The sequence below is a fragment of the Amphimedon queenslandica genome, unplaced genomic scaffold (assembly GCF_000090795.2).
Source record: "Amphimedon queenslandica unplaced genomic scaffold, v1.1 AMPQUscaffold_12986, whole genome shotgun sequence".
Classification (NCBI taxonomy): domain Eukaryota; kingdom Metazoa; phylum Porifera; class Demospongiae; order Haplosclerida; family Niphatidae; genus Amphimedon; species Amphimedon queenslandica.
Genome location: NW_003546778.1, coordinates 36,264 through 63,511, shown reverse-complemented (window position 1 = coordinate 63,511; position 27,248 = coordinate 36,264). Strand labels below are relative to the sequence as shown.

The 27,248-nt window shown below is 33.7% G+C and overlaps 5 protein-coding genes, 3 long non-coding RNA genes and 1 other non-coding gene across 9 annotated transcripts in view; 4 read left to right on the top strand and 5 right to left on the bottom strand.

Moving 5' to 3' along the window:
- The first annotated feature begins 674 nt into the window (after window positions 1–674).
- On the top strand, window positions 675–4,881 carry LOC109585906 (uncharacterized). Its single transcript, XR_002186726.1, has 2 exons — window positions 675–748; window positions 4,781–4,881. It is a non-coding gene; the product is annotated as an uncharacterized LOC109585906 (long non-coding RNA).
- On the bottom strand, window positions 2,301–2,827 carry LOC109585905 (uncharacterized). The gene is made up of 3 exons (XR_002186725.1): window positions 2,785–2,827; window positions 2,683–2,728; window positions 2,301–2,404 (listed from the first exon to the last, which is right to left on the bottom strand). It is a non-coding gene; the product is annotated as an uncharacterized LOC109585905 (long non-coding RNA).
- A 2,550-nt stretch (window positions 4,882–7,431) lies between the features above and the next one.
- On the bottom strand, window positions 7,432–8,503 carry LOC100636125 (60S ribosomal protein L22-like). Its single transcript, XM_003389712.3, has 4 exons — window positions 8,392–8,503; window positions 8,230–8,337; window positions 7,986–8,107; window positions 7,432–7,692 (listed from the first exon to the last, which is right to left on the bottom strand). The coding sequence occupies exons 1-4, from the start codon at window positions 8,410–8,412 to the stop codon at window positions 7,542–7,544; spliced, it is 402 nt and encodes a 133-aa protein (XP_003389760.1). The 5' UTR covers window positions 8,413–8,503; the 3' UTR covers window positions 7,432–7,541.
- Window positions 8,504–8,578: 75 nt separating this feature from the next.
- On the top strand, window positions 8,579–8,651 carry Trnar-acg (transfer RNA arginine (anticodon ACG)). The gene has a single exon. It is a non-coding gene; the product is annotated as a tRNA-Arg (tRNA).
- A 128-nt stretch (window positions 8,652–8,779) lies between these two features.
- Window positions 8,780–10,477, bottom strand: LOC105314333 (MICOS complex subunit Mic10-like). Its single transcript, XM_011408440.2, has 3 exons — window positions 10,382–10,477; window positions 10,287–10,334; window positions 8,780–8,996 (listed from the first exon to the last, which is right to left on the bottom strand). Exons 1-3 carry the CDS (start codon window positions 10,455–10,457, stop codon window positions 8,869–8,871), a joined length of 252 nt encoding a protein of 83 aa, XP_011406742.1. The 5' UTR covers window positions 10,458–10,477; the 3' UTR covers window positions 8,780–8,868.
- A 109-nt stretch (window positions 10,478–10,586) lies between these two features.
- LOC109585907 (uncharacterized) lies at window positions 10,587–22,479 on the top strand. Its single transcript, XM_020002050.1, has 22 exons — window positions 10,587–10,679; window positions 10,918–11,017; window positions 11,187–11,237; window positions 11,694–11,736; window positions 12,110–12,209; window positions 12,492–12,589; window positions 12,791–12,926; window positions 13,029–13,088; window positions 13,217–13,357; window positions 14,036–14,080; window positions 14,143–14,238; window positions 14,294–14,344; window positions 14,526–14,618; window positions 14,827–14,886; window positions 15,629–15,736; window positions 16,598–16,747; window positions 17,873–18,007; window positions 18,418–18,534; window positions 19,016–19,105; window positions 19,161–19,200; window positions 19,601–19,716; window positions 20,642–22,479. Exons 1-22 carry the CDS (start codon window positions 10,677–10,679, stop codon window positions 22,340–22,342), a joined length of 3,534 nt encoding a protein of 1,177 aa, XP_019857609.1. The 5' UTR covers window positions 10,587–10,676; the 3' UTR covers window positions 22,343–22,479.
- Window positions 18,984–20,706, bottom strand: LOC109585908 (uncharacterized). Its single transcript, XR_002186727.1, has 3 exons — window positions 20,632–20,706; window positions 19,540–19,681; window positions 18,984–19,064 (listed from the first exon to the last, which is right to left on the bottom strand). It is a non-coding gene; the product is annotated as an uncharacterized LOC109585908 (long non-coding RNA).
- LOC100635745 (phosphatidylinositol N-acetylglucosaminyltransferase subunit P-like) lies at window positions 22,311–23,784 on the bottom strand. The gene is made up of 4 exons (XM_003389709.3): window positions 23,690–23,784; window positions 23,568–23,640; window positions 23,396–23,514; window positions 22,311–22,469 (listed from the first exon to the last, which is right to left on the bottom strand). Exons 1-4 carry the CDS (start codon window positions 23,760–23,762, stop codon window positions 22,375–22,377), a joined length of 360 nt encoding a protein of 119 aa, XP_003389757.1. The 5' UTR covers window positions 23,763–23,784; the 3' UTR covers window positions 22,311–22,374.
- Window positions 23,785–23,842: 58 nt separating this feature from the next.
- LOC100635998 (AP-2 complex subunit mu-like) overlaps window positions 23,843–27,248 on the top strand; it is a 16,991-nt gene continuing 13,585 nt past the window's right edge. Inside the window, exons 1-4 of the mRNA XM_020002052.1 lie at window positions 23,843–23,954; window positions 24,010–24,090; window positions 24,142–24,407; window positions 26,724–26,894. Of these exons, the coding sequence (XP_019857611.1) occupies window positions 24,017–24,090; window positions 24,142–24,407; window positions 26,724–26,894 (511 nt within the window). The 5' untranslated portion in view covers window positions 23,843–23,954; window positions 24,010–24,016. The remainder of the gene's footprint in view (window positions 23,955–24,009; window positions 24,091–24,141; window positions 24,408–26,723; window positions 26,895–27,248) is intronic.

Genomic DNA, 27,248 nt, shown 5'->3' with positions numbered 1-27,248 from the left:
CTTTATTTCTTATCATTCTTATCGAGTGTATTATTATGTAAATATAAGTTTTTTCTATTGTAACAAAAAATAACAGTAATATACCGTATAGCGGAAAATTTTCGTGGCCCAAAATTTTCACGGATTTCGCATTTTTCAAAATCCACGAAAATAAAATCCGCGAAAATTGATTTTATACGGTTTAAGATGGCCGAATTGTAGAAAACCACGAAAATTAAAGCCACGAAATTGATTTTTGGACGGATCCACGAAAATTTTGGACCACGAAATTTTTCCGCTATACGGTAGCGTAATGGAAAGTTATGGCTAATAAGGTTATTCGTTCTGTGTTACAGCAGAGTTTATGCATTCTTACAGTCTCTAAACAGAACGATTAAGCCACGTGGTTTTGCGCATGCGTATAATACTTGACCACTCCTAGTCACATGAGTCCTCGTGTTCACAGTTCAGTGTCAGATTAAAAGAGCAGGAATAACTCTCGCATTTTTCCTCGATTTCTCCACAGCCCACACTGTGAGTTGAGATAACAAGAGCAAGCAAGCAATGTAGCCTTTATTGGTATCTAATGTGCTCTCTATATTTTTTCTTTTTTTGCTATCAACAGGCAGTCAAATTCTCAAAGAACAAACTGAAATGAAATAGTCAAAGAAATCCAAGAAGACCAAGGGGCAAGGACAGTGATGAAGTAGCGGCACCAGTTGTACCAGAGGTACTTGAAACTGATAAAAAGAAGAAGAAGGCTAGCAAGGTAATAATGACATAGCTTTTTAAAATCGTAATTAAAAAAGTAATTTTCATAATTTTAAATGACAATCACGTGTAACAAAACTAAAAACTAAATCACATAGCATTAATAGTAATAATGTTTTAATTTCACTCAGTTAGAACTAGTTAGCACTAAATGCTTCATCAATTTTGTTAGTAAAATCTATCTTAATCTGTTCGGTAGTTATTAGTCCAAAAGATGTCTTGTTGAATAATTCTATACTTTGTTCTAGTGTAGACTTCATCTTCATAGCAAGATCTTTACGTTCAGCATCTGTCATTCTCTTTATTTTTGCTGTGTTCACTTTCATTATCTGCCCATTAAGCTCATCTATCATATTCTGTATCTCTTTAAACTGCTTAAGCCTTGCAATTCTTTCATTCATTCTACCAAATATCTTAGCTGTGATGCTACATGAGACTACAAGGGCTAGGAAATATGTGGTAGTAGCTGCTGTTCCTTCTAGGCTTAATAAGGTAAGAGGTGTACCAGCAGCAGCTCCAATTCCAGCAGTAAATAATCCAACTAGAGCAGATACTGCTAGACCACCAGCTGCCACTACACCAGCAGTTATTGCCTTTTTTTTCTTTCAGATTCTGTTTCTTCTTTGAGTCTCCTCAACTCACTTTGAGCCTCATTACAATTTGTGGAAAATTTCTCAAAACATTCCTGAAGTGTAGTATATTGAACTGAGCTATCTTGTAATATTTCGTTGATTTTGTCAGTCAGCTGCTCGGTACTCTCCGTTTCCCTACTCTCAATGTCTTTTACTACTTCTTCTTGAGGCTGATCTTTGAGTGTTTGATACAGTCCATTAACTTTATCAAGGTACGTGTGAACTTCTTCCATGGAATCTTTTAAAGATTGATACGATTCTTTTACTTGATGTACATCTCTCACTTCCTTGTGTTCACGTATCTCTTTTAGCCCATCTAATGCTTCAGTCATGAGCCCTTTAGTTTCAGTAACTGATGTATCAAAAGCCACTGCAATGCGGAGTAGATTTCGATTTAAAATAGCAAAAAAACGTTGTATGGCATCACCATGTGCTTGATTTTCTATAATAATAGGTACAGATTAGTTATTTGAACAAACTGCAAAAAGGAAATTGTGTGCATGGAAAGCGCATAACATTTAATTACTTAATTCCAATTGAAATATTTCAAGCTGGTTTTCAAATATTACTTTTAATTCCTTCAATTTCTCAAACTCCTCTTTAATAAATCATTAAATAAATAAATCAATAAAGAATTATTATTAATACAGGTACCTTTAAGCTCATCACTCTCTGCTACACTGTCACTAAGCATCTTTATTTTAGTATCCAGTACTTCCTTCAATGACTCAGCTTCTTTCATCAATGTACTTGTACTTTCCTATGTTTACGAAACAAGAAAAGTAATGTGGCTTATGGTATTTAACATTAATATAAATAAATTAATAGTTATAGTTGACCAAAGTTAATTGGTCGTGGCTGTAGCTCTGTATAGCTATGGCCTAATGAACTACTTGATATCATTTGACATACCTCATTAATCACCTCATATTCACTATTAATCATTTGTACAGTCAATGATATCATTAGTTGCTTGAGTAAACCACTACTATTTGGTGATGATAAGGGCAACTGTTGTTCATCTATAATAGATAATACACATCACATTATTCACAACAATAAACATGCACATGAGAACAAACAAGGACATACTGTACAGCGAGAAATTTTGGAGGGAATTAAATTTGGCGAATTGGCATTTTGACAGCCATTCGCCAAAATAAAAGTCCACCATTTTGAGCCATTATGCACATGCTCAATGGCACGGGGCCACAAATTTGCCAGATTAAAATCTGACAATCACTAAAATTTAGCAATTCCCCAAATTTTATTCCCTCCAAAATTTCCCAATATATGATACCTGATTCAATTTTAGCAGGAGCAGAAGTGTCATCAATTTTATGTACCTGTAAATTAATAATGTAATCAGTTTATGCAGTGCATGTATAGTCTATATACTCACCTCATACACAGTGCAGTATCCAATGGTTAGTCTCTTCACTCGATTAGCTTTTAATGCATCAATATTATCAAGAGCAACTGAAACCAACTGCTCAGATAGAATCAATGGGAAAAAACAAATGATGGTGAAAGAATTGCTCTCTCTAATAACATTTAATCTGACACGCTGTGCTAAATTATCAAATACTGCTAATGATAAGCTCTCAATGTCTTCAAGTAGTAAATCTTTTGTTTTTTTATCAACGACAATGGTGATCCTTTCACACTCGAGTGGCGAGGCCTTTGAAAATGATTTTTCCAGACAATCTCTGAGTTTTGTTTTCTTAAACTCCTCAACAGCTTCTTTATATTTCTCAATAACTACTTTAGCCTCCTCTATGTTAAACTTATTAACAAAAAACTCCAGCACATGAATATCATCAAGTTGGCAAATATCATAAACTAGTTGTAAAATGGCATGGATATCTTGACACTGAAGTAATTGAGGCCTTAATGATCTATCATATGAGCCGAGTACACACTTGAGATAATCAAGGGATACAGACTGAGGGTTGATGTTCATCATGATTGACCCAACTTCAGCAAATGTATCTGCCAACTTCAATCGCATCAAGTCAATTTCTGAGGTCATTTCTTTAGGAAGATATATCTTCAGCCTTTTGTCTATATTAATTATTAATAAAAGCTACATGAAAATTTATTATTACCATCAGCATGTACTTCTTTTAAGTCGTCACTGCAATATTTGTTGTCTATAAAACAATAACAGTTTTTTATAGCTGCATTTATGAAGTAGATCTAGTACTTACCGTATTGTTTCATAATAGCATTTCCTATCATAGCAGTGGATGTGATTTTGCACAAGATATCAGCAAATACTTTCAGCTTTTGATAATCGGCACAAACAGCTTCTTTTACTTCAAGTAGAAGTGCTTTTCCTTGTTTGTTAGCTGGAAGGATCATCACTTTTATTAGTTCTGCTTCATACAAAAGTGTAACCAACCTAGCTAGCGCAGAGAAAAGAGGTCGCTTTGAAGTATAACGGGCTAGAATTTTGCAAGCAGGATGCCCTAAAATTATCAAACACAACAAATACAGTGCATGTAGTCAATTACTCTCTACATCTATTACAATGAATGTAACTTACTCTCCATATCTATTCCTTTAGCTACTCCATTCTCTCCTAATTCCCTCAATGCTGATACCAATGAATAGATAGTAGGACCACCTTTCTCCTGTACATCATCAGCTTTCTGCAACCATTTAATAAGACATTCACGTAGAAAGCTCTCAATATCTCCTTTATGATTCTGCATGATGACATTCAACGTAAGAGGAGATAGGCCAAGATTAAGACCAAGCTCAAAATTTTTGATTCCTAAATAATCATGTCTCCTGAGTAATCGGAGTACCTCATCAAGATCATTTACTAGTAGTATATAATGATGCTTTTAAAATAAGAAATAAAGAACCAAACACTTACTATTCAGCTCAGGAGGAGAAGAAACAGAAGCCATTCGAGAAGCTGCTAACAAAAAACAGAGAAGAAACAAGGGCTCAACACTTTGCCTCCCATGCACTAGAAGTGATAATTATTTTTAAGTAGAGCATCAGGTGATTAATTAGTAATTATTGATGCATAATTATAATCATTTATAATTATAAAAGTCACAATAATGAATAATCATAATAACAATCATTAAATCAGGTATTACTGAACAGCAGTAACCAATGCAACTGGGAGAGAGTGTGTGTTCATGCATGAATACCCTATAGGAAAAGACAAAGGCACCTTCCAAAGCCTTGCTGCACCACCTAGGCTACATAATTTTCAGTTCAACTCAAGTGATAGAGCCACATGGTTTTGCGCATGCATACTGTAGATTACCACTTCTTGTCAGATCACATGAGTCCTTGTGTTAAATTCACTGTTCTGTTGATTAAAAAAGCAAGAAGGTAGCTTTTATTAATATCTAGTATTCTTTTCTTTGCTATAGGCTGTCAAAGAACAAACGGAAATGAAAAAGTCAAAGAAATTCGAGAAGACCAAGGACAGTGATGAAGTAGCGGTAGCAGTTGTACCAGAGGTAGTTGAAACTGATAAAAAGAAAAAGAAGAAGGCTAGCAAGGTAATAGTGACATACTTTTGATTTGTTATGTGGAGTTTTCCTTCAACATGTGTCATAGAATGGTGTCCATGTGTCACTGATGTGTGTTGTAACTTTTAAACATAGTTACCAGTATTTAAGTAACTTTAAAAATTCATAAAAACTCTAATTTTGATTGGAATCAGCTTTAACTTCAAACACAACATAAAGACATGTATATGTATCAGAAAAAATTATAAAAATGGAGAATTCCTTCCTAGCCAATTTAAAAATTTAGGTAAAGACTGTGTACTATGGTCTTTGGTCCGATTTTGGAACAATTTTAAAATTTATAAAAATTTAATTTTGATCAGAATTAACAAAGTTGATGATTGTTGATGGTGGGTTCTATTGGTATTATGTGTATCTGTAGGAAGAGGCAAAGGAACCAGCTAAAGCCGCTGGTACTAAAAGAAAGCAGGAGGAATCAGAGAGCAAGAGTGATGATGACAGCAGTGAGGAGAGTGGAACTGATAAAGCTCCAAAGGCCGAGAAAATGAAAAAAGGTGATTGGATATTATTATTATTATCATTATCATTATTCTCAAAATGCACAACACCACAAAATAAAATGTACGTTGTAAACAATATAAATTATCAATTCATGACAAAAAAGAATTAAGACTACTATAATATGTATCTATGTAGGTTGTTGGGTTTACTGTACTCTTTCTATTAATTGTTAATTCATTATTAATTTATTATTAGGTGGATTTGGTAGTAGTAGAAGGGATGGCATGTCTGAATCTGGTGAAACAGTAAGCAGTGATATGATGTTTGTTAAAGTAGACCTGTCTATTTGTAATAGGAGCTATTGAAACACCTCCAGGCTCTTAAAGAGATACAGTCTCTTGAGGAACATATTAAGAATGTCAATGAGTGTATAACCGATTGCTTGGATTGCAGAGGACGTTTGTGGACTATGGCTACATGTAAATTGAATTTCCCCGAAACGACATCAAGTGCATTTGATATGGTTTGGCAAATTGATAATGATATGAGAGCTGTTGCAAAGAAATGTGATTCCTTGATGAAGAAATTGGAATCAGAAAAGTGTACTTTACAATCATCACATAAAGGGTTTGTCTTCAGAGTTTTAAGTGACAACAATAATATGAAGATGTGAGTCAAATTTTGAAGTAATTTTTAAGGGTGTATGGAACTGAATATTAAATCTTTATTGTAGGACATTCTGTTTGGTAGATATCTACAATCCAGTTTATTGTGAAGTATGCCTTAATGCTCCCCCCACCTCTGGCTTTCCCTCTACAATTCCTTTGGATGCATTACGAGATATGCTAAAACCATGCTCTCAAATAGAAGATCAGAAAGACCGCAATGTGGCTGGGGAGTATGTTACAGTTATGAAGGGGAAGTACATGTATGTATTTGATACACCTCTTCGTGCCAGCAGAACCACATTAGGTCACTTTCTTGAATTTAAGGGATGTTGGGATGATCTTAGAGCTGCACTAGCTGCAGTGGTTATTCAAATACCTTTTATTCCAGTAAGACAAGTATTTTTTGAATCTACAATAGATGAGGTAGCTGAACGCATTTATGAAGCATCGGAGAATATTGATCCTAAAAATTTTATTGAATCTTTGGAGCAGTGCCGTGCCGCTGCCAAACAAGCTTTTGATGACATTCGGAGCAAACCTGCACGGTCAGTTAAGATTAATCACAACCAGCAATTGGCGGATTGGCTACAACTCGTAGTTTCTAAAAGACTGTTTTGTCATATCAGAGGTACAGCTTGCCTCACGAAATTATACATGCTATCAGAATTCAAAACCAGGCTGTTGCATATTGAAGAAAAACTCGTATTGTGGAGTCGTAATACAAAGTGTACTGGAACTGGAGGAGGATCGGGGATTGGAGCAACAGATGGAAGAGGATGAGGAACAGCAAGTGGAGTCAGCAGAAGACAGTACTCTCTCACAATTATTAGCCAACATGATGGCTGCTGCTGGGAAAGTAGCTGAAACAGCCATTGAGTGTGGTACTTATTTTAAAACAATAGTAATGTATGGAGTAGTCTGCAATTATGACTCAAATGAAGCCTCATTGTATAGGATGACTTTGAACTTTGTATTCAGAGACACAAGAATAATTGAGTATCAGAACAATTATGGTCAGCCACAATTGAGTAGTATTGATAGAATGGTTTTGTATGCTGTTAGTCAGTTATTGGATTAATTATCAATTATTGTAATACTGAAATTAATTTTTGCTTCTTTTGATTAATATTTGATCAACAGGTATACACAGCAAGTGCAATTGATGGTGTACACATACAAATGAAAGGATACATTTTAATTTTACACTTTTAATATGAGATATAGAATCAAAAGAAGTATTACTTTTTAAGTTAGCTTGACCCTATCTTAGTAGGCTTAATTGTTTTGCCTATAAAATTTCAGGCAATTGATCCAATGACTTCCACCCACATGCACTGATTGTAAATATAATTTTTTAAAAGATAGCTGTGAATTTTTGACTCTGATATGATATGCAACATGAAATGCAATTAATTATAATTTCCACTTAAATTATAATTTTAATCACTTTCTTCAAAATGTACAGTGAGCATAATAACAATAAAGAAGGTTTAATCTTGATCATCATCACTCTCATCATCTTCAGCTCCAGCAATGTGAAGGTACCTCAACTCGTATGAGGTCTTGGCATTAGCGACAACACGTATGTAGTCACGGAGCTGATTCTTCTTGAGAAACTTCTTAGTCAAATACTTCAAGTACCTACAAAAAGAGTAGTATTCTTTGACTATAGAACAAAGTACAATTTATTGGTAAATTATGTAAACACTGATATAAAATCCACCATTTTGCTTTATTCCGAGCATGTCCAATGATATGTCACTGTTACATCCCCAATATAAAATCGGCCAATTATAAATTTTTCACAAACTCTCACCAATATTTCTGGCTGTTTAATATACGACATAATAAAAGTACATGTAAGAATATTGACACATGTGACACATACACAACCCAAAGATATACTGTTAATTATCAACAATGTGTGGTCGTACCTTTTTGAAAATGGTATCTCTGATGTCACTGTCAACAAGTTCTTGTCACGTGCCAGGTTCACTTCATTCCCAAGGTTACCAGTCTTACCACCAACCTTAATACGAGCCCTCAGGAAATCTTCCTACAGTAACAATAACAATAAAGCACACACGGCCATGTTTTGGGACAAGGGAAGGTAACCCTAACCCAACTTCATGTGCTTTTATCATTTCATCAGTTCAATAGGTTGGTGTATTGACTTACAAATGCTCCAGCGTCCATAATCTCGTCCTCTACTGGTGTGGTACAGTCTACAGTGTATTTTAGCTGGATTTTCTTTGCTTTACTTCCCTTTTTGCTCCCGGCTCCTTTCTGTATTATTATAAAGTAAAGTTCAACATTACTTCATGCAGCTCAATATCTTACCTTGACGGCTTTAGAAGGCATTTTGAGTAGGCTAAATAGGGATGGTTGAAGATCTTTCAGAGTTACTCAAAGTCAAAAATTGAAGAAATAGAAGAATCAGCGCATGCGCATAAACCACCCCACATGGCATCACTTCTCCTATAATTATAATATTAATTACTTACAAACCAGCCTATTCTTCCGGTGAGGCCCTGTGGCCCAACGGATAAGGCGTCTGACTACGGATCAGAAGATTCCAGGTTCAAATCCTGGCAGGGTCGTTTCTTTTACCTTTTTTTTGAAAATTGTACTTTTCTTTTTCGATGAAATTGATGTGATACATAGGATACTACTAATCTGAACAGGGTCGTTTCTTTTTTCAATTTTTCTTTTACTAAATTGCACTAGCTTTTTTACAACTTCCCTTTGACAATAATAATCAAGCAACAAATTGATGTGATACAATGGACACTAATAATATGAACAAATAGATAATTGTTAGTTTTTAACAGTCAACTTTATTGGTTTCATATGTAAGCTCTCCACTCTTTTAAAATCATGCTGACAATTTGATATGGCAAAACCTAATCCAAAACCAGTACCGAGAACTATTGGCCAGGTCCGACCTAAAATAAAAATAATAATAATTATTATTATTACATTTTAGAGTGGCTATTACGAATACAAACTATTATGATTATAACTCTTGGTGGATTTTAAGGGCAATAATGCTTGTAAATAATCAGCTTTTTAAAAGTTTGTTTTCTATTATAACTGCAATTTTTTCTCCTAACAAAAAAGCAAGCATGTCATGTACATCATTAGCGTATTGGTGTCCCTTATGTTGTGTACAAAACTTGAGCTATTTTCAACGAAAATTTTCCAGGCTATGGCCATTTAAAAAATTGAGCTATTTTCTGAAAAACACCCAAGACTATTTTATAGCCCATGGTTTTTTCAAAAAATGGCTCCGGAATCACCTCAAATTTTAATTACGTTTTTCGATGCACATTGATGTCCTTGTGCTGTGTAGAAAGTTTGAGCTGATTCCGACAAATATTTTTCAAGTTTATGGCCATTTTCAGAAAATGTCGAAATTCTGAAAAATACCCAAGGCTATATATAGCCCATGGTTTTTTCCAAAAAATGGCTCCGAAATCACCTCAAATTTTTATTACGTTTTTTGATACATATTGATGTCCTTATGCTGTGTAGAAAGTTTGAGCTGATTCCAACTTCAATTTTTCAAGTTATGGCCATTTTAAGAAAATGTCAAAATTCTGAAAAATACCCAAGGCTATAGCCCATGGTTTTTCCAAAAAATGGCTCCGAAATCACCTCAAATTTTTATTACGTTTTTTGATACATATTGATGTCCTTATGCTGTGTAGAAAGTTTGAGCTGATTTCAACTTAAATTTTTCAAGTTACGGCCATTTAAAAAAAATTGTCCAGATTCTGAAAATACCCAAGGCTATAGCCCATGGTTTTTTCCAAAAAATGACTCAAGAATCACCCCAAAATTTTATTACATTTTCTGATACATATTGATGTCTTTATGCTATGTAGAAAGTTTGAGCTGTTCCCAACCAAATATTTTTGAGTTATGAGCATTTTAAGAAACAAACCAATTTTGGAAAAAGCAGAAAAGGTCATGGTTTTATCCAAAAATTGGCTCCCAAATCACTCCCAGCTCCTGATACAAGCATGTATTAATCCTTAATGATTAAAACTGATTTTTTATACCAAAAGGTCAGCTCGTGAAGCATGCATTGTGAGAAAACATGTTGCATAGTATTAACAACATTTTGTTCATCTAAAATTACCCACTAATACAGTAACGGCCCTGATAAGTGTGCAATTTATTAATACTCTATCCCTTGCAAATAATTTAGTTATTTAAATTATTTTGCTTACGTTTAAACAATACTAATGAACACAGGGCACCTATTCCAAGTCCAACTCCTAAAAATAAATATAAATATAAGCAATTTAATGTCTTGGTGTCTTGCCTGATTTTAGTAAAGTGTCTGCCACGCATCTGTCCCATTTTTCTCCGGGTACATCTTCACTCCTTCCGTCCGCCATTCCTTTTACAGAGGTGTGGTCTGCCAGGCTTCATTATAATAGGAGGAGCCGTGAACTTCTTAGCATCAAAAAGCTTGTGCTGCTTCTTCGAGTGCTGTTTACTCTGAATATCATAGTCCATACCTGAACAGTGTTAAAATACAACAGATCCTTCTCTGATCCGATATTTCTTTCCAGTATTTCTTCACATTGAGAGTGTTCGAGTTGTAATCTTTCAGTATGGTAAGCTTTTTTGCATGCTTTTGCTCAAAGGATCAATGAATAATATTTTGTGGGTTTGTGTACAGAAAGTACTACTGATAAAATGATAGTGAATACACTTTAAAGTACTAAATAGTGCAAATTGTTTTTGAATGGGCAGTGAGAATAAGTGACAAACAAGTGAATGGCATCAACAACAATATAATAAACTGCTTGCCAGGAAACACTTTTTAATTTTTTTTGCTTTTTCATGGTACAGCCTGGCACGTGGAAACTGAAAAGGAAGAAGGAAGAGGAAACCCCAAAAGCAAAACACAAAGAAATGCATAGAACCAAAAGTACCAAAGGATCCAAAGATGGTAAGTAAAGCACATTATTAATTTTTATTCATAAATATCTACATTGCTTACTGTTATAATCATTTATTGGTCTGCATGGTACCTATCCCTTCTTTTAAGCCACTGCGAACCCTTTTATTATAATTATAATCATAATGATGATTAATGATTTAATATGTGCAATGTTTAGGACATCATCAAGTTACTTGTCCAAGGAGAACAGCTACAATATCAGGAGGAGGTAAATGATCATACTACTCAAACAACACCATCCCATCCACTTGCCTGACAGTAGTTAAATTGTAATTGTAACTTAATGATTGGACTATTGTAATAATACACGAATATGGTTTGTGTATAGTCCCCTATTGCAAGCCTATACTTCCCTTTTAAAGTAGCACACACACATTTATTGTGATATTATGATATTAGCGTGATTTGAGCTATCAAAATGTAATTTGTAGCAAATTACTTTTGTCTTCACAACTTTTAAAAGTGTCAAAACATACAGTTATTATTTTATCTTTGCTTAAGAGGAGAGAGAGAGAGAGGGAGAGAGAGAGAGGGGAAGAGAGAGAGGGGGGGAGAGAGAGAGAGGGAGAGGGGGAGAGAGAGGGGGGGAGAGAGAGGGGGGAGAAAGAGGGAGAGAGTAAAAGAGAGAGAAGGGGAATATTACTGTTTTTTTAACCATTTGTAGCTCCAGCCCGAGTCAACTCAACTGAAAGCAATGATTCAACCACGTAAGTAATTCAAGACATTCCTGGTTCAGTTCACACACTCACATGTAATTAATATGTTGCTGTGTACTAAGTCTTTCCGTACCTAATGGTCCGTAACTTAAAAATGAATGACCTTTCAATGTAAGAGAATACTGTGGTACAGAGTCTTGCACATTCTTGTATTACTAATAAGTATCCTTAGCCCTTGGGTCAGGTAGGAGAGTAGTGGAATGATGTACTGGACTATGACTTACAAACATTGTTATTATTATTACTTTATATCCAACAGCCCATATTGTGAACAAGGTACCACCTTAAATACCAGTCATTGCTATTGTTTGTACTTTAATGACTGTTAATTTTCCCGTGTATACATGTGTGTCTCTTCATGTAGGAGTCCTGATCACTTCTACAGTGAGGGGAGACAGGCAAAGAAAAGACCAACCCTTTCCTGTGTCTTTGATAATAGCAATGATGACTCCGATACATCAAACGTACGTTTAAAATTACTCGCTCTTGAGCAGGGATGGGTCTGAGAGCCACATGGTGTGGTTTATAGAGAAATGCTTTTATGTGATATGGTGTACATGAATGTGTAATGGGCTGTGGAACTACATTGTACATGGAGGCTATAGGCTGTTTTGTTGGGTTGTGTGGATACCACTCTTAGTGGGTGTGCTAACGAGAACAATTCAAATTTCAAAGGCATTCCAATCTTCCTATACCACTAATTGCTAGATCTCTTATCAATATTGTTCTTATTTCAATCATTCCAGGCTTCTCCTTTTTCTTCAAATGCCTTTAAGATTTATTTCGAAGACGACACGACTTCTTTCGAAACTGTAGGAGTAGCTCAAGAAGGCGTCCCACTTATGTAAGGAATATATAAGTTTGTCCTCTTGTTCTTGTGTCATTGGTAATGTATGCTTGAATTTTCATTAGTGAAATTGGTATTTGATGCACTTTGTACTTTGAGTAGAGTGCCATATGCAAATATTATTACATGTACATTTTAGACACTTATCTTTGCGTGTGTGTTTGTTTATATATTATGTAATGTCTACCTGTTTTGTAGTAATGTCCTTGAGGCTGCTTTCTATGAGCAGAAGAAAGATTGTACACGAATTTCTGATTACATGATCATATCTCAGGATGATGCTACTGGTGATAGCTGTGTCGCTGATGTCCATTCTCCTTCGACTGATTATTTAGTAAATTATTATCATTATTATTATTATATTATTATTATTATTATGTAGTTATTGCTATTATTATTATTGCTTTATTGTTTATCCTTTGATTTTTAATTACAGGGAACCACAATTCAAATTGTATTATCACAAAATAATTTTGTAGAAAATGAAATTGAATCTGTAAGCTCATGCCCTGTTGTTCTATTTAGTCTCTCTCACACACAAAAATTGAACATACATGTACATACTTATTATTATTACTATTATTATTATTATTATTATTTATATATTTTTCTTATTTTCTACAGCCTCTGAGTGAGGTAGTCACAATGACTGTACAGACATGCTTGGATTATTTTGATACACATGGAATCATCAAACTTCCATCCAATAAATGCTACGATGACATCTATAGACCACCAATAGTTGATGAACCTATTGATCCAATTGTAAGTACAAGTATAATTATTAATTGTGACCATAATTGACAAAAGGTACCTTATGGCGGGTAGTGAAATTTGTCTTTCTAGCCTAAGAAATCCAACTTCCTGAGCCCCATTTGTCATAAAATTACTCCACAGGATGCAAAAAGTTACCATGAAACTTTTAAAAACAATGATTGTCTAACAAAGCACTCACAGGTTGATATTTGCCATTATTAAGATCAATTTTAAAATCCGCCATAAGGGCCCTTTTGTCAATTATGGTCACAATTATTATTATTATTATGAAATATTAATGAGAGAGAAAAGGGCAACAAAAAGAGGAGAAAATATACAGAAAGGAGGAGAGAGAGAGAGAGAACCCAAAGGCAAAACAAAAAAGAAGCAAAATAAACAAAAAGTTAAATAGACCTACCCACCTCAGGGAGGAGGAGAGGAGATCTATGGAGCCACATATGTGCATTATTATTATTATTATACTTATTATACTTATTATTATTATTATAAGAACAACAACAACAATAAGAGGATGACAATAAAAATAAAAATAAAATAAATAAAATAATTTAAGTCATACAAAGTACATAATAGGTAAAATATGTAAGGTGTAGGAGAAGATAGGTTTGTTTATTATTGTTATTATTATTTTTATTATTATTTTATTAAAATATTTCTATTTGGCAGGAAAGCTCGTGGGATGAACTGCCAATTGAAGAAGACATCAAAAATGTGATTAGACTTAATTTGATTTAATGCATTATTAGGTATCATCATTATCTGTCTCCTTGCAGAGTCTCAATTCCACACAAATGTCATGCCAACAGGCAATATGGGAGCTTATTGTCACCGAACACTCTTTCCTTAAGCAGCTTGAAATCATCATTAATGTCAGTTTATATTTTAGAGTATTATATTTTTATTATTATTATTTTTGTATAATAGATTTATATGAGGTCGTTGGAGTTTATCAGAAGGCAAGGTCTACTAACTGATGTAAGTTTCATTAAATTTTATTTTTAATTGTATTTCAATTTAATGAGATATGATAATAAGAATTTTGGTATAGGAATTTGTGTTGCATAGTTCTTACATTTATACTTTTTCTTATGATTGTTAAGACATACTCTCTCTCTCTCTCTCTCTTTCTCTCTCTCTCTCTCCCACTCCCTCTCAGGTTAATTATCATAATATATTTGGGTACATGGAAGATATTTACAAAGTCCATGAGCAGTTTTGGTCATGTACACTCTACCCATGCCTTGAAAAGGTAGTTTATGATTATCAGTAAAGCTTACAGTAATACATACAGTACATGTACATTTTGACTACAGCAGCAGTATAAACACTTTGTTTTAAATGTAAAGACTTACGAATTATGCGTTATATATAACAACTTTAATGCATTACAATAACAACATGTTGTTATTATTATTATTATTATTATTTATTATTATTATTATTATTATTATTATTAGGTTCGTATGGAGCACTGTCCTATAGATGTTAATGATATTATCCTCAGGTTTCCATCTCAGGTCAGCCCATTCACACAATAGGGCCAGATGGTTCGATGTAGTATTTACTATTAAGTACACATTGAAATTCTATGCTACAACTTTCTAATGTACTCTGACATGCTTTGCATAAATTAGTCATGCAGTAATGACAATTACTGTATCACGTATATAGCTTTAGTACACGTTTACTCTCACTTAGTAATGTGATATCAAAGCCTGCCTTGATCCTACTAGTGTAACAATGATGTGTCTCAGTTTGATATGTGATCTGCTGGTGTGGTAGTGTCTATTGTCTGGTATCTCATCCTGTGTTCGTTGTACAGTCAAATCATACTCCACAACCAGTCAATCGTTGCTAATTATTTAATGGTCATAATTAGACAGTTGTTTCTTTTGCGCTTGACATTTCTTACGTCACTAACTATACCATGATGAAATAATTAATACATATTAAAATTGAATTCTTCATAATTTAAACTACCATTATCAGGGTTCTGCCTAGAAATAAATTAGAGGTGGTTGGAGACTAATATTGTTCCTTTTAAATTCATGTACACCATACTAGTAGACTACAATATCATGCTTTATGTATGGTTATTAGTATTAATTGGATGGTTGGTCTAAGTGATGAGCTGGTTGGTTCATTTGTTGAGGTGGTTGTCCTGACCACCCCCGACCACCATAGGCAGAACTATACATTATGGTATTGATAACTTTCCTTATACTGTGTGCATTACTCTCTCTTTCTATTTTTTTACAGTTTTCTGATGATTTTGATATCTATGAGCAGCACTGTGCCTTTGAGACGACTAACCTCAACTCACTAGATGAAGCTATGAATGATGCCGACTTCAGAGCATATGTTAAGGTGACATCAGATACACCATCTCAGTATATTGTATTTCCTTTCCTGGGCTATTGTATGACGACAATCCTCTTTCATAAACATGTGTACACTGAGAGAGAGGACAAGTGTTTCTTACACTGGATCAGCATTGTTTTCCTCTTGTAAAGGAAGGGCATATAGTCCTTGAACTTCATCCAACGATTTGTGCTATGCTCTCACGATATGATTGCTTGTCATGTCACGTATACACACTCTAAAAATATTCATATTCACACCTGCACCATAGACTATCAGCCTGTACATACCCACTACATTATCTACTCTTGATGATTGTACATACCTTTATGTACTTAATGTACATACCCTTTATAATGAATGTACATACCCACTAATTATCTACTCTTGATGAATGTACACTGTACACATCCTTTATGTACTGAATGTACATATCCTTTATGTACCTAATGTAATGTACATATACCCTCTATAATGAATATACATACTCTTATGTACCTAATGTACATACCCTCTATATAACTAATGTACATATACCCTTTATATATAATACATGCATCTAAGACACACACACACACACACACACACACAATACATACCCTCTATAATAATGAATGTACACATCCTCTATGTACTGAGTGTACATGCCCCTATAACGAATGTAGACGTACGTATATACCCTCTATGTATTGAATGTACATATACCCACTATATAATGAATGTACGTGCACCTAATTACGCACACGACTGACTATAAGCTAGTGAGATAGAGACAGAGAGGGTAGGGAAGAGAAAATATTTTTGTTACAATGAAGTAATTAATTAAAAAATTACTCAGTAATTGTTTTTCTGTTCCCTTGTATGCAGTGGTGTGAGTCACAGCCTGAGTGCAATAGGCTGAGGTTGAAGGACTTCCTGGCAATCCCAAGACAAAGATTAATGAAGTACCAGCTCTTGTTTCAAGCTATTCTCAAGAAGACACCTCAACATGCCAACACTGAGGAACTAAAGCATATAGTAAGCATTGTAACATTCATTTTAGTATTACAGTATAGCCTGCTATTGTGGACACTCTAAAATAAGGAGGCCTTTATAATGAGGACAGGTAGTATCAGTCCCGATACAATATAAAAGTGTATTAATGAACCTCTGAAATAAGGACAGGTTCATAATCAGGAGGGTATTATTGGGTACCAAGGTGTCCATAATAGACAGGCCTGACTGTATTAGTGTATTTGATATTTGGACGACTAAATATGGTAGTTCCTAATTTTTTAAGCGTTGTTGTTGTTAAAAGGTAGGATGGGTGTGAGCCTACTATAGAGGAGGAATTCATGATGTCACTGTTGTCATTGTAGTTAAACAATTTACTTCATTCACTCCAGTATCATCAAACCAAATTCACTGTGAATCATATCCTCATAGCCTAAGATAATTTCTTTATCTCTTATTGTCGGCATGCTGCATAACGTAAACTACCTGAGGAGGATGTGACAAGCAATTTCTGAAATGTCTTTCATAATAAGATATATCATTACTGGTATACGTATACACCGGTAGTTTGGTCATTATGCTATGTAGTCTAAACTAACTGAGGAGGATGTGACAAATATTGTCTGAAATACTTCTTAAAATAACAGATATTGATATACGTCTTCCTATTGATTAAATCAGAATGTTATCAATTGTTATATGGTGTTAAATCACATTTGTCTTGCCTCATTATATCATAATGTATAAGAGGATGTAATAGCATACGCTGATACGCATGGTATAATGTAATAAGCTATTTGACTCCTGCCTCTATGGGATAATCTTTTGATATACGGGTAATCATTTTATCAATTGAAAATTAAATTCTGTCAAAGAAAATTAAGATATTGAATGAAATTTTTATCTTCAAAATTAATGCTAGATCTATTGGTATTTGAATTTATAATTGTATATTTCATTAATAATGAATTTAGAAGGGAAATTGAAATTAAAAATTCATGTAATAAATGATATACATGAGTAAATCAGGAACTGAGATTGTAATTCTATCAATTATTTTAGAATCACATCATTTTATGATGCATATACATGTAATGTACATTACTAAACTCTTTTACATTTATTAGTAATTTATCATTAATTCTATAGATTGAGGATGTCTCATTGTTTGTTGATACTGTCAATGGTGCTTTGAAGACTCAAGACGAGACGACAAGAGTACAAGAAGTGATGAAGAAAATTGTTGGATATGCTCCAGTAGAGATACCAGGAGACTTCAAAGAAGTAAAGACACATTGTATAATTTGTACTATTGATATACTGTATAACTGCTAATTTTGGAGGAGTGAAATTCTGGCAAATTGCTAATCTTTTTATAGTTTTAATTTGGCAACTTTATAGCCATGCGCCATTAAGCATGCATGCATGTGCATAAAAGGTTCAAAATGGTGGGTTTAATTTTGATGAATGTATGGCTATCAAAATGCCAAATCTGCCAAAATTTTCCCACTCTAAAATTACCAGCTATTAAGGCATTTATTTTAAACATAAAAATGAATGATAGAATGATACTCATAATATTTTATAATAATATTAATAATAATAATAACAATAATATTAGCAACAATAATAATAATAATGGTTAATAATAATAATAATAATAATAAATAATAATATTGTTTTTTTCTGATTAGTTTGTTCAGCCACACACTCACTTGGATCTGATGGCTCCAATGCCTGACGTTGATGTTACTAAGATCCGCCTGCTGGTACTTGAAGGTAAACTACGCTTCAGAGACCAAAAAGACAAAGTGAGAACAAAATAATAATAATAATAATATACATGTAATTATGATAGAAGCCAACATGTATAGATGTGTTATAATAATTATGCTGATCTCATATATATATACAGTTTGTATTCTAAGTCAAGCTTTACTCTGTTTCTCTTGTTCCCTCTCTCTCTTTCTCTTTTTCCTTCTCTATCTTACTCTCTCCTTTCTCTCTACTGTATAACGCTTTATTTTGATGGCGCTTTATTTTGGCGATTTTACTGTAAAAGTGTATTTGGCGGTTTTTAATTTGGCAATTTTTGTGTACACATGCATTACTGAGCATGCGCATTAATGATTGGTGGTTTTAATATTGGTGATTCTGCTTGCAAACTGCCAATCGCCAAAATAAAACTTCACCAAATTAAAGAGCTATACGGTATATCTTTACCAAATATTCATTACCATTCACTATTATTATTATTATCCTCATTATTGTTTTTTTCTTTTTTGTGTGAAGATGGTCGCTCACGTGTTCTTGTTCTCTGACATGTTATTGATTACTAAACCTAATAAAGGGAAAGTGGAGAATTACACCATCATCAGACCAGTGAGTCACATACCATATTATCTTCACATGTATACATTGCATTTGTATTTTATAGCCTTACAAAATATCAAACATTCAAGTCGAATTAAAAGGAGGTATAGTATTATTATTATTAATTTGTTATTATTATTAATATTATTGCAGTGGAATACAGTATACTGGGGTTTTTTTGAGGATAATAATTTTTGCAAATGACCTGTACCAGAGGTTCATGAAATTAATTTTTTCCAAATTTCCACCATTCTGCCATCTTTTACCGTATTAAATTGATTTTCAAAGAATTTTGCAAATTTTTTAAAATCCACAAAATTTTCAAAATTTGTTATCCTCGAAGAAACTACTATATGGTATATGTACATGTGCATGAATGAAAAGCAAGCATTATTCAATATGTGTCTTTATTTTAAAAAAGTATTTTTTGTATGCACTCTTACTTCATAGCATCTTTGCATATAAATAATAACTTCATTTTAGTGTCTCTTCTCTTCTTAACAGATGCTGTTTGCTGCATTGTATTGAATGAGTTTAAAGTATTGTCAGCTTTGTTCACACTCAAAGCTAATTCTGCTCATATCGCTAAAGGATGGAGAGACCAAATAATATCAACACAAGTAAGAGTCTATGCACACAATGTACCATATATCCTCAAATAAAAGCCAGGTGCTGGGTTAGCAATAAAATTGAACTATAAATACTCAAATCTAGCCTTAAGGTATTATAGATGCCTTGTAAATAATTTCTTAAGCTTCCTAAAGTGACTTGTGTCAGGTCCTGGGTTTGACAGCCACTGTTGGCTCAAGTTTTATCTTTAAAAAAAATTTTTTTTTAAAGTCCAAATGTTATTTTAAGAAATAGATGCCTGGGCTTTTATTTGAGGAAATATGGTACATATGAACATACACATATTCATTGATGTTTACTGCTTATTAGCTTAAAATTGAATTTTTTAATATTAAAAATTGTTTCTTCCCTTTTTACACCAAATGTTTGTTTAGCCCTTGACTTAGTGTTAACATAACTACATGATGCTAATTTGCAAAATAATAATTATTTTAATAAAAATAATTATACTAAATATTAATTTCTCTGAGGTATAAACGACTACACATCATTGCTTTATAATGACCAATGATTCCAGAATACATTTACATTTTCTGAACACCATTAGAACCATGATACATGTGTATGTTTCTTTATGAACAATAGCTTAGAATTGGCATGTGCTCAAACTTAAAAATTAATCGTCCTGAAATTTTGCTACAGGCATTAAGCCCAACGTACATTATGTTGCTTTCAACATTTGCCCAGCTTTTAATCATATGCTTTGATGTAGTCAAGCAACATGTTGCCTTGCATAGAAAACCTTTCTATCCCTCTCAACAAGGTTAATGGAAAGATCAAAGGCTGGCAACATGTTGCTTGTAGTGTATGTTGGCTTTAAATTTTGATAAAAATAAAACTATGATAATAATAACACTGTTATTTTTTAATGAATCATAATGTTGAAATGCTACTTCACACTTTACTTTTATATAGGATTTCTATGATTCAGCTCTAACCCGAACGATACCCACAATCCACATACTCCAGTCGCTCCGTCAAGAGCGTACACTCCATGGCGTATCACAAGACTTCTCCCTCGATCCACCTGATTCGAGATTAGGAGCCTCACCTCTTCTTTCTGCTGGAACCGGGTTCCACCGAGTCAACTCAAACGATTCGACTTTGAGCAGTAACTCTTCCAATGCCTTCCCGTTTGATGGTCAGATACTATCCCCTAGACCGGGCAGACGTGATACCGTACCTTGTCACGGGTTTACTGAATCAAAAAGAAGCTTTAGGAGGAACTCCGCCAATCCTTGTCCCTCCCCTCACTCCCTCAGTACGAGTTTATCATTTGGCATTGCTCCCCCAATGTGGCAGAGGACGTCTAGTCTCAATGCTCTACCAGAGAGGAAAATGAGCGATTTTGGTCACAAAGCCTCTCGGTCCCACTTGAAGCTAAGACAGAGCAACTCCGTAAGCGACTATAATGACGTACAACGTTCAAACTCAGACCCACAGAGGGCAGACAGTTTTGGGGAGCTCACTCAATCAAAGGCCAGCAAACAGAATGATTTTGCAGATGATTGCCCTATGCTAGTAGAGAAAGCAGCCCCCTTACAGGAGAGCGACAGTAATACTGACGACGAGGAGTATTCCTCTTCTACATCACCAATCAACCCACCAGCCTGGAGCACTAATCTTGATACTACTGGAATAACTACTAGACGCCATCGTAGGAACAAGTCCCAGCCTAACAGCATGTACGTGATTGATACCAGCACTCCCGATCTATCCAGACACGATGAGAGAGACGAGTCAATGTACACTGTACCAGTCAATGGGGCAACTGGAACTGAAGGAAAGCAACCAACTGATGATTCTTTAATGGGTGAGATCATCAAAGAGCTCTCGAAAACAGACAGCGGAAATTCAAAGAAGCTCCAGCACGACTTTGAGGAGACCTACGACTCTTTTGATGCTGACGTAAAGGCACAGAGAAAGAGAAGCATGAGCCTTCATTCTAGTATTGGGAGACTAGAGAGACGGTTCAACAACAGAAGAAGAGCAATCTACCAACTTGATAATATTTTTGAGACTACCGATGAAACAGAGAGCGATAGCAAGCTCCAGGAAATGTCAACGGACTCTACATATTTTGCCCGTAACACTAAACTACGACGCAGCAAGAGCTCGTTTGAGCTTTCGTTCCATCGTCGTCTCAAACCACCGAGCCCACTCATCACTCACATGCAGAGGAGCTTTGAGAAAGAAAGCAGCGATGATTACAGTCACAGTCACACTAAGCTAAGCACTCACATATCCACTCCGATACTACCATCGCATCAATTGAGGAAAGAGCCTAAACCAGTACCAGAGCAGGCCAAAGCAATGAAAGGTGCTAAGCAAAAGAAAGAAAAGAAAAGTCCGGAAAAGCGAAGGTACGGGCTGTCATTTTTCAAAAGAGACAGAAGCTCCTCGCCTACAGAGAACAAATGGGGACTAAAGGGGCTTAGAAGAGCCATGACAATGTCAGTTGATACTGGGCTGAATCGAACTGGGATTAGCCCTACTGATGAACCCACCTCACCAGCAACAACAACTTCAACCAGTAGCAGCAGCAGTGGGAAAAAAGGAACACGTAGAGGTAGTTCAAAAATAATGATAGTTGTACGCTCTGACAATAAAAAATAATGTTTAAACAATAGTACAATCATATTTTTATTTCATATTTTGTATGTTTGTCTGTTCACCATTGTTATTGGAATGTCTTTTATTATTTGTGAACTTGTTTCCCCATTTTTATACAATGCATAATTATCTAAAAAAAATATTATTATTAAGGACAACAGAAATGATCATCAATAATATTATCACAATCATGTATTTTATTTATTTCTTTGTTTTTAAATTATAAATTAAACTATATTGACTAAGACATCATTAATATGAAGCAGGGTTTTCCACAAAATTTTGGGAAAGTACTCATGCAGTTTCTGCTCAGGAGTTAGGCCAAAGTTCCTGTACTATAGTACAGGAACTTGTGATTTGACAAAAATCATTAGAAAAGAATTCTACATTTTTATAATTTTTTCTGATGCATATACCGTATACCGTCTATCTAGAAATTTTTACTGTGATTTTAATTTTACTGGATTAGAATTTCGCAAAAAAAAATTAGATCACCCATATAATTACATGCCACATTCAATAATACATGACACAGTCTTATTTAGTGAAAATTAAGTCACAGCACAATTTTAAAACACAAAAATTTTGTACCACACTAATTTCCTGATCTACGGTATGTCTTATGTTGTGTAGAAAATTTGAGCTGATTCCTATCAAAATTGGATTTTTAATGAATTTTTAAAGTTGTTCAAAAATGGACAATGACCCAAGGCTATAATAGCCTTTTAAATTTTGTCAAAAATGACTAGAAAAAAATTCTCCATTTAAAATTTTTTATACACATACATGTCCTTATATTATGTATTAACTTTGAGTTGATTCCGATCAAATTTAATTTTTTAAAGAAGTTGCTCCAAATGCCAGATGTACTGCTGCCAGCTAATGTTCACTTAGAATACTTTGTGGAAAACCCTATCTAGAAGGCAAGTTTATTGCCCCCTATCATAACATTTATAAAATGAATATAATAATAATAATAATAGTACCATTGTCGTAGTAAATTAATTAATAAAAAACAATAAAATAATTAATTATTATAATATATATAAATCATACCTGTAATGGTTTGTAAGTCATCAAATGGAGGAGTGAGCCACATGCTATAACAAACGTATAATAATAACAATAATATACTGGAGACACCAATGTACAGGGGAACCACTATCGCCCAATATCTATGATAAAAATAAGCAAAAAATAATAATAAATATTATAATTTTACAATTACTTTTGAGGGAGGTAACTTAGTCCAATGTATTGGAGCCATTCATCAGGAAGAATGGCCCACAATAAATAAATACCTGAAGAAATAAAATTTTTCAATTTATTTGATATTTTAATACAACGTACCAAATAAAGCAAGAGTCACCAAATAAAATACAAAACCATAAATTCCTCTCGATGGATCTATCAATCCAGCCATTAATACCGTAATGTTTCTATTTAAAACAACTCAATACCGTATTGTTTTTAAAGTTTGAAAATTATTTTAAAATTCGTTTAATTAGATTTGGGCGTATCCTGCGGTCTTTTTGTGAGTACCCTCTCCTTCCTCTCGGTTCCCGGGCCCTCCTCAACAAAAACGACTAAAGAGGATCACTTTAGCCTCAGAGAGGTAACCAACACGATACAACAAACGCACGCTCACCCACTCATTCCCTCCAATACAGTCCCAGGATGATAGGGGGTGTATTTGTATACAATCACAAAGGAGAAGTCCTCATATCCCGAGTCTTCAGAGACTCGGTCACGTGAGTCCCTCCCTAACAACCCCTTAACTTTATTATATATAATTTATACAGTCGGGCGACTATAGATGCTTTTCGTGTGAGCGTAATCCATGCTAGACACGCCGTGAGGTCTCCTGTATCAAACATAGCGAGAACCAGTTATTGTCATGTTAAGAAAGGAGCCGTTTGGGTCGTTGCTTGTACGCAACAGAACGTCAATGCTGCTCTCGTGTTTGAGTTCCTTCATAAGATGATTGATCTCTTCTCGTCTTATTTCGGAGACATCACCGAGGAGAATGTAAAGAATAATTTCGTATTAATTTACGAACTTCTAGACGGTGAGTGTACATGTACATGTACAAGTTTTTATTAATTAAAGAATGTATTATATATTTTATAATTATTTTGTTACATAAACGTGTACATGTTTAATTATCATTTATTTGTGAAATTTTATGTTTAAGAAAAAAGGCATTTACATAATAATAATAATAAATACATGTATTCAACCCTAATAATAATAAGTAACTTGTACATGTACAAGTTACTTATTATTATTATTTATTATTATTTATTTTAAAATTTATTGTACATATACATGTATATTTTACGTTTTAATATGTGTACATGTATATGTACGTCATCACTTTTTTTAATTGTGAAATTTTATGTTTTAGAAGAAAATGTACCTGTACTTGTGTATACGATAATAATTTTTGGAAACTTTGTATAAGTATATTATTATTATTATTATTATTATTATTATTATGGTGTCATAATTGTCTGGTTTTTATTTTGCAAAGATGAGTGTAGACTAGCCTGACTTCCTCTACCATATGGTATCTGTACCCTATACATGTACATGTCAGACATGAGGCAAGCACTTTCTAAAACGCTTGAAGCACCTCATAAAACACTGGGGAAAATGCTTAAGCACAAACCAAGCACAAATATTTCAATATAGCAATGTGCTTCAAGCACATCTAAAGCACTTGTGAAAATGCTTAAGCAGAAGCACTAATGCTGATGTACATGTATTTGTACATACATGATGTAGTACTGCATGTACATGTAGTATAGTCATGAAGCATCATTCTAATGGACTTATAGTCTGCACTGTGTAAAATACTACTAAAGAGCAATAACTATCATATTGTGTCATGCAAGTGTGCATTTTTAATGTACATGTGTACTTGCCATGGTGATCAAACTCTTTCTTTGTTGATGGTAGTTGTTGTACATGTACATGGCATTCTTTAGTACTAGAAGAATGCAGTCTGAGTTGAAAAGTATATATTGATCTAGTACTACTGCTATTTTCTATTAATTAACCGGAATAAAGTAACTTTCCAAGGCAAGATTTTGAAGCAAATAAATGTATTCTATTTTGTTTGGATACCAGAAACATGTACATGTACATGTACATGTACATGTACATGTACATGGTTTTTTTTACAAAATAAAACAAAAGAGTACCATACATTATACACAGTTACTGTACATGTACATGTACATGTACATGTACACGGTTTTTTTTTACAAAATAAAACAAAAGAGTACCATACATTATACACAGTTACTGTACATGTAAATGTACATGTACATGTACAATGACTGCTGTACATGTGCTACATGTACATGTGTATGTGTCATAAGATTAATTACCTTAAGCCTACTATTTTTAGCGTCTACTAAATTTAGCTATATTAGCGAGAGAGCTTTAAACTGCTAAATTAAATAGACGCCAAAATAATTATTATTCATTATAATGGTTATTATTTATAGTTAATTTGGTTAAAAACGCTAAAATTAGTAACGCTAAACATGACTTTTGCTGATTTTGCTAAAATTAGTAGACACAAATAGTAGTAGGCTTAAGGTACATGTACATGTATGTCCTATTTTTGGCCAAATTTTGAAGCAATTTATTATTATTATTGGAACAAATTCAAACTTTCTACACAACATAAGTACAAGTACATACATGTATCAGGAAAATAATGTAAAATGGAGAATTTTCTGCTTTTCATTTATGGCGAAATTTGGCCAAAATCCCTGTACTATAGTACAGGGACTTTGAGCTGATTTTTAAGCCACTTTAAAAATTTGTTAAAAATCCAATTTTGATCGGAATGAGCTCAAACTTTTTACACAACATAAGTACTTGTATATGTATCTGAAAAAAATATAAAAATTGAGAATTCTCTCTTTTTCAATTTTGGCGAAATTTGGCCAAATCCCTGTACTATAGTACAGGGACTTTGACCTGATTTTTAAGCCACTTTAAAAGTACATAAAAATCCAATTTAGATTGGAATGAGCTTAGATTGGAATCAACTTAAACTTTCTACGCAACATTAAATACATGCATGTATACATGTATCTGAAAAAATTATTAAAATGGAGAATTTTCTGTTACATGTACGTGGATGTACTTGAGAATAACTACATATACGTGTTACTTATTTAATAATAATAATAACAATAATGGTAAAATACACATGCATTGCTAATGACAATTTCAATCCATGTACATGTACATGTACATTTAATTGCAGCAAATTACATGTTGTAACAAAGAATTTGCAATTATTTCTTTGTTGTCAAAATTATACTCTCTCTCTCTCTCTCTCTCTCTCTCTCTCTGTTTATAGAAATATTAGATTTTGGTTATCCCCAAAAGACAGACAGTGGCATCCTCAAGACATACATTACACAGCAGGGAATACGATCAACAGTAGGTCTACATGTAACATGTAACATGCGTACATGTACATGTACATGTACATGTATGTACATGTACTGTAAATTTGGTTTATTTTATATGACCTTAGTTATTGCACGAGGCATATGAAATGTCCAACATCTAAATTTTTCATTTTGTTATTTATAACACTTGAAAATTACCCAATTTAAACTACACACACATGTTGAAGTTAGATCCTAGATTTTCACCCTAAATCAATGATTGTACATGTACTATTAATTTTGGTTTATTTAATATGATGGTAATTTTTGCACGAAGCATATGAAAATGTCCAGCATTTAAATTTTCTATTTGGTATTAAATTTATAACACTTGAAAATTACCCAATTTAAACTACACGTACATCTTGAAATTGGATCCCAAAATTTCACCCTAAATCAATGATTATGATTATAATACATGTACACATGTA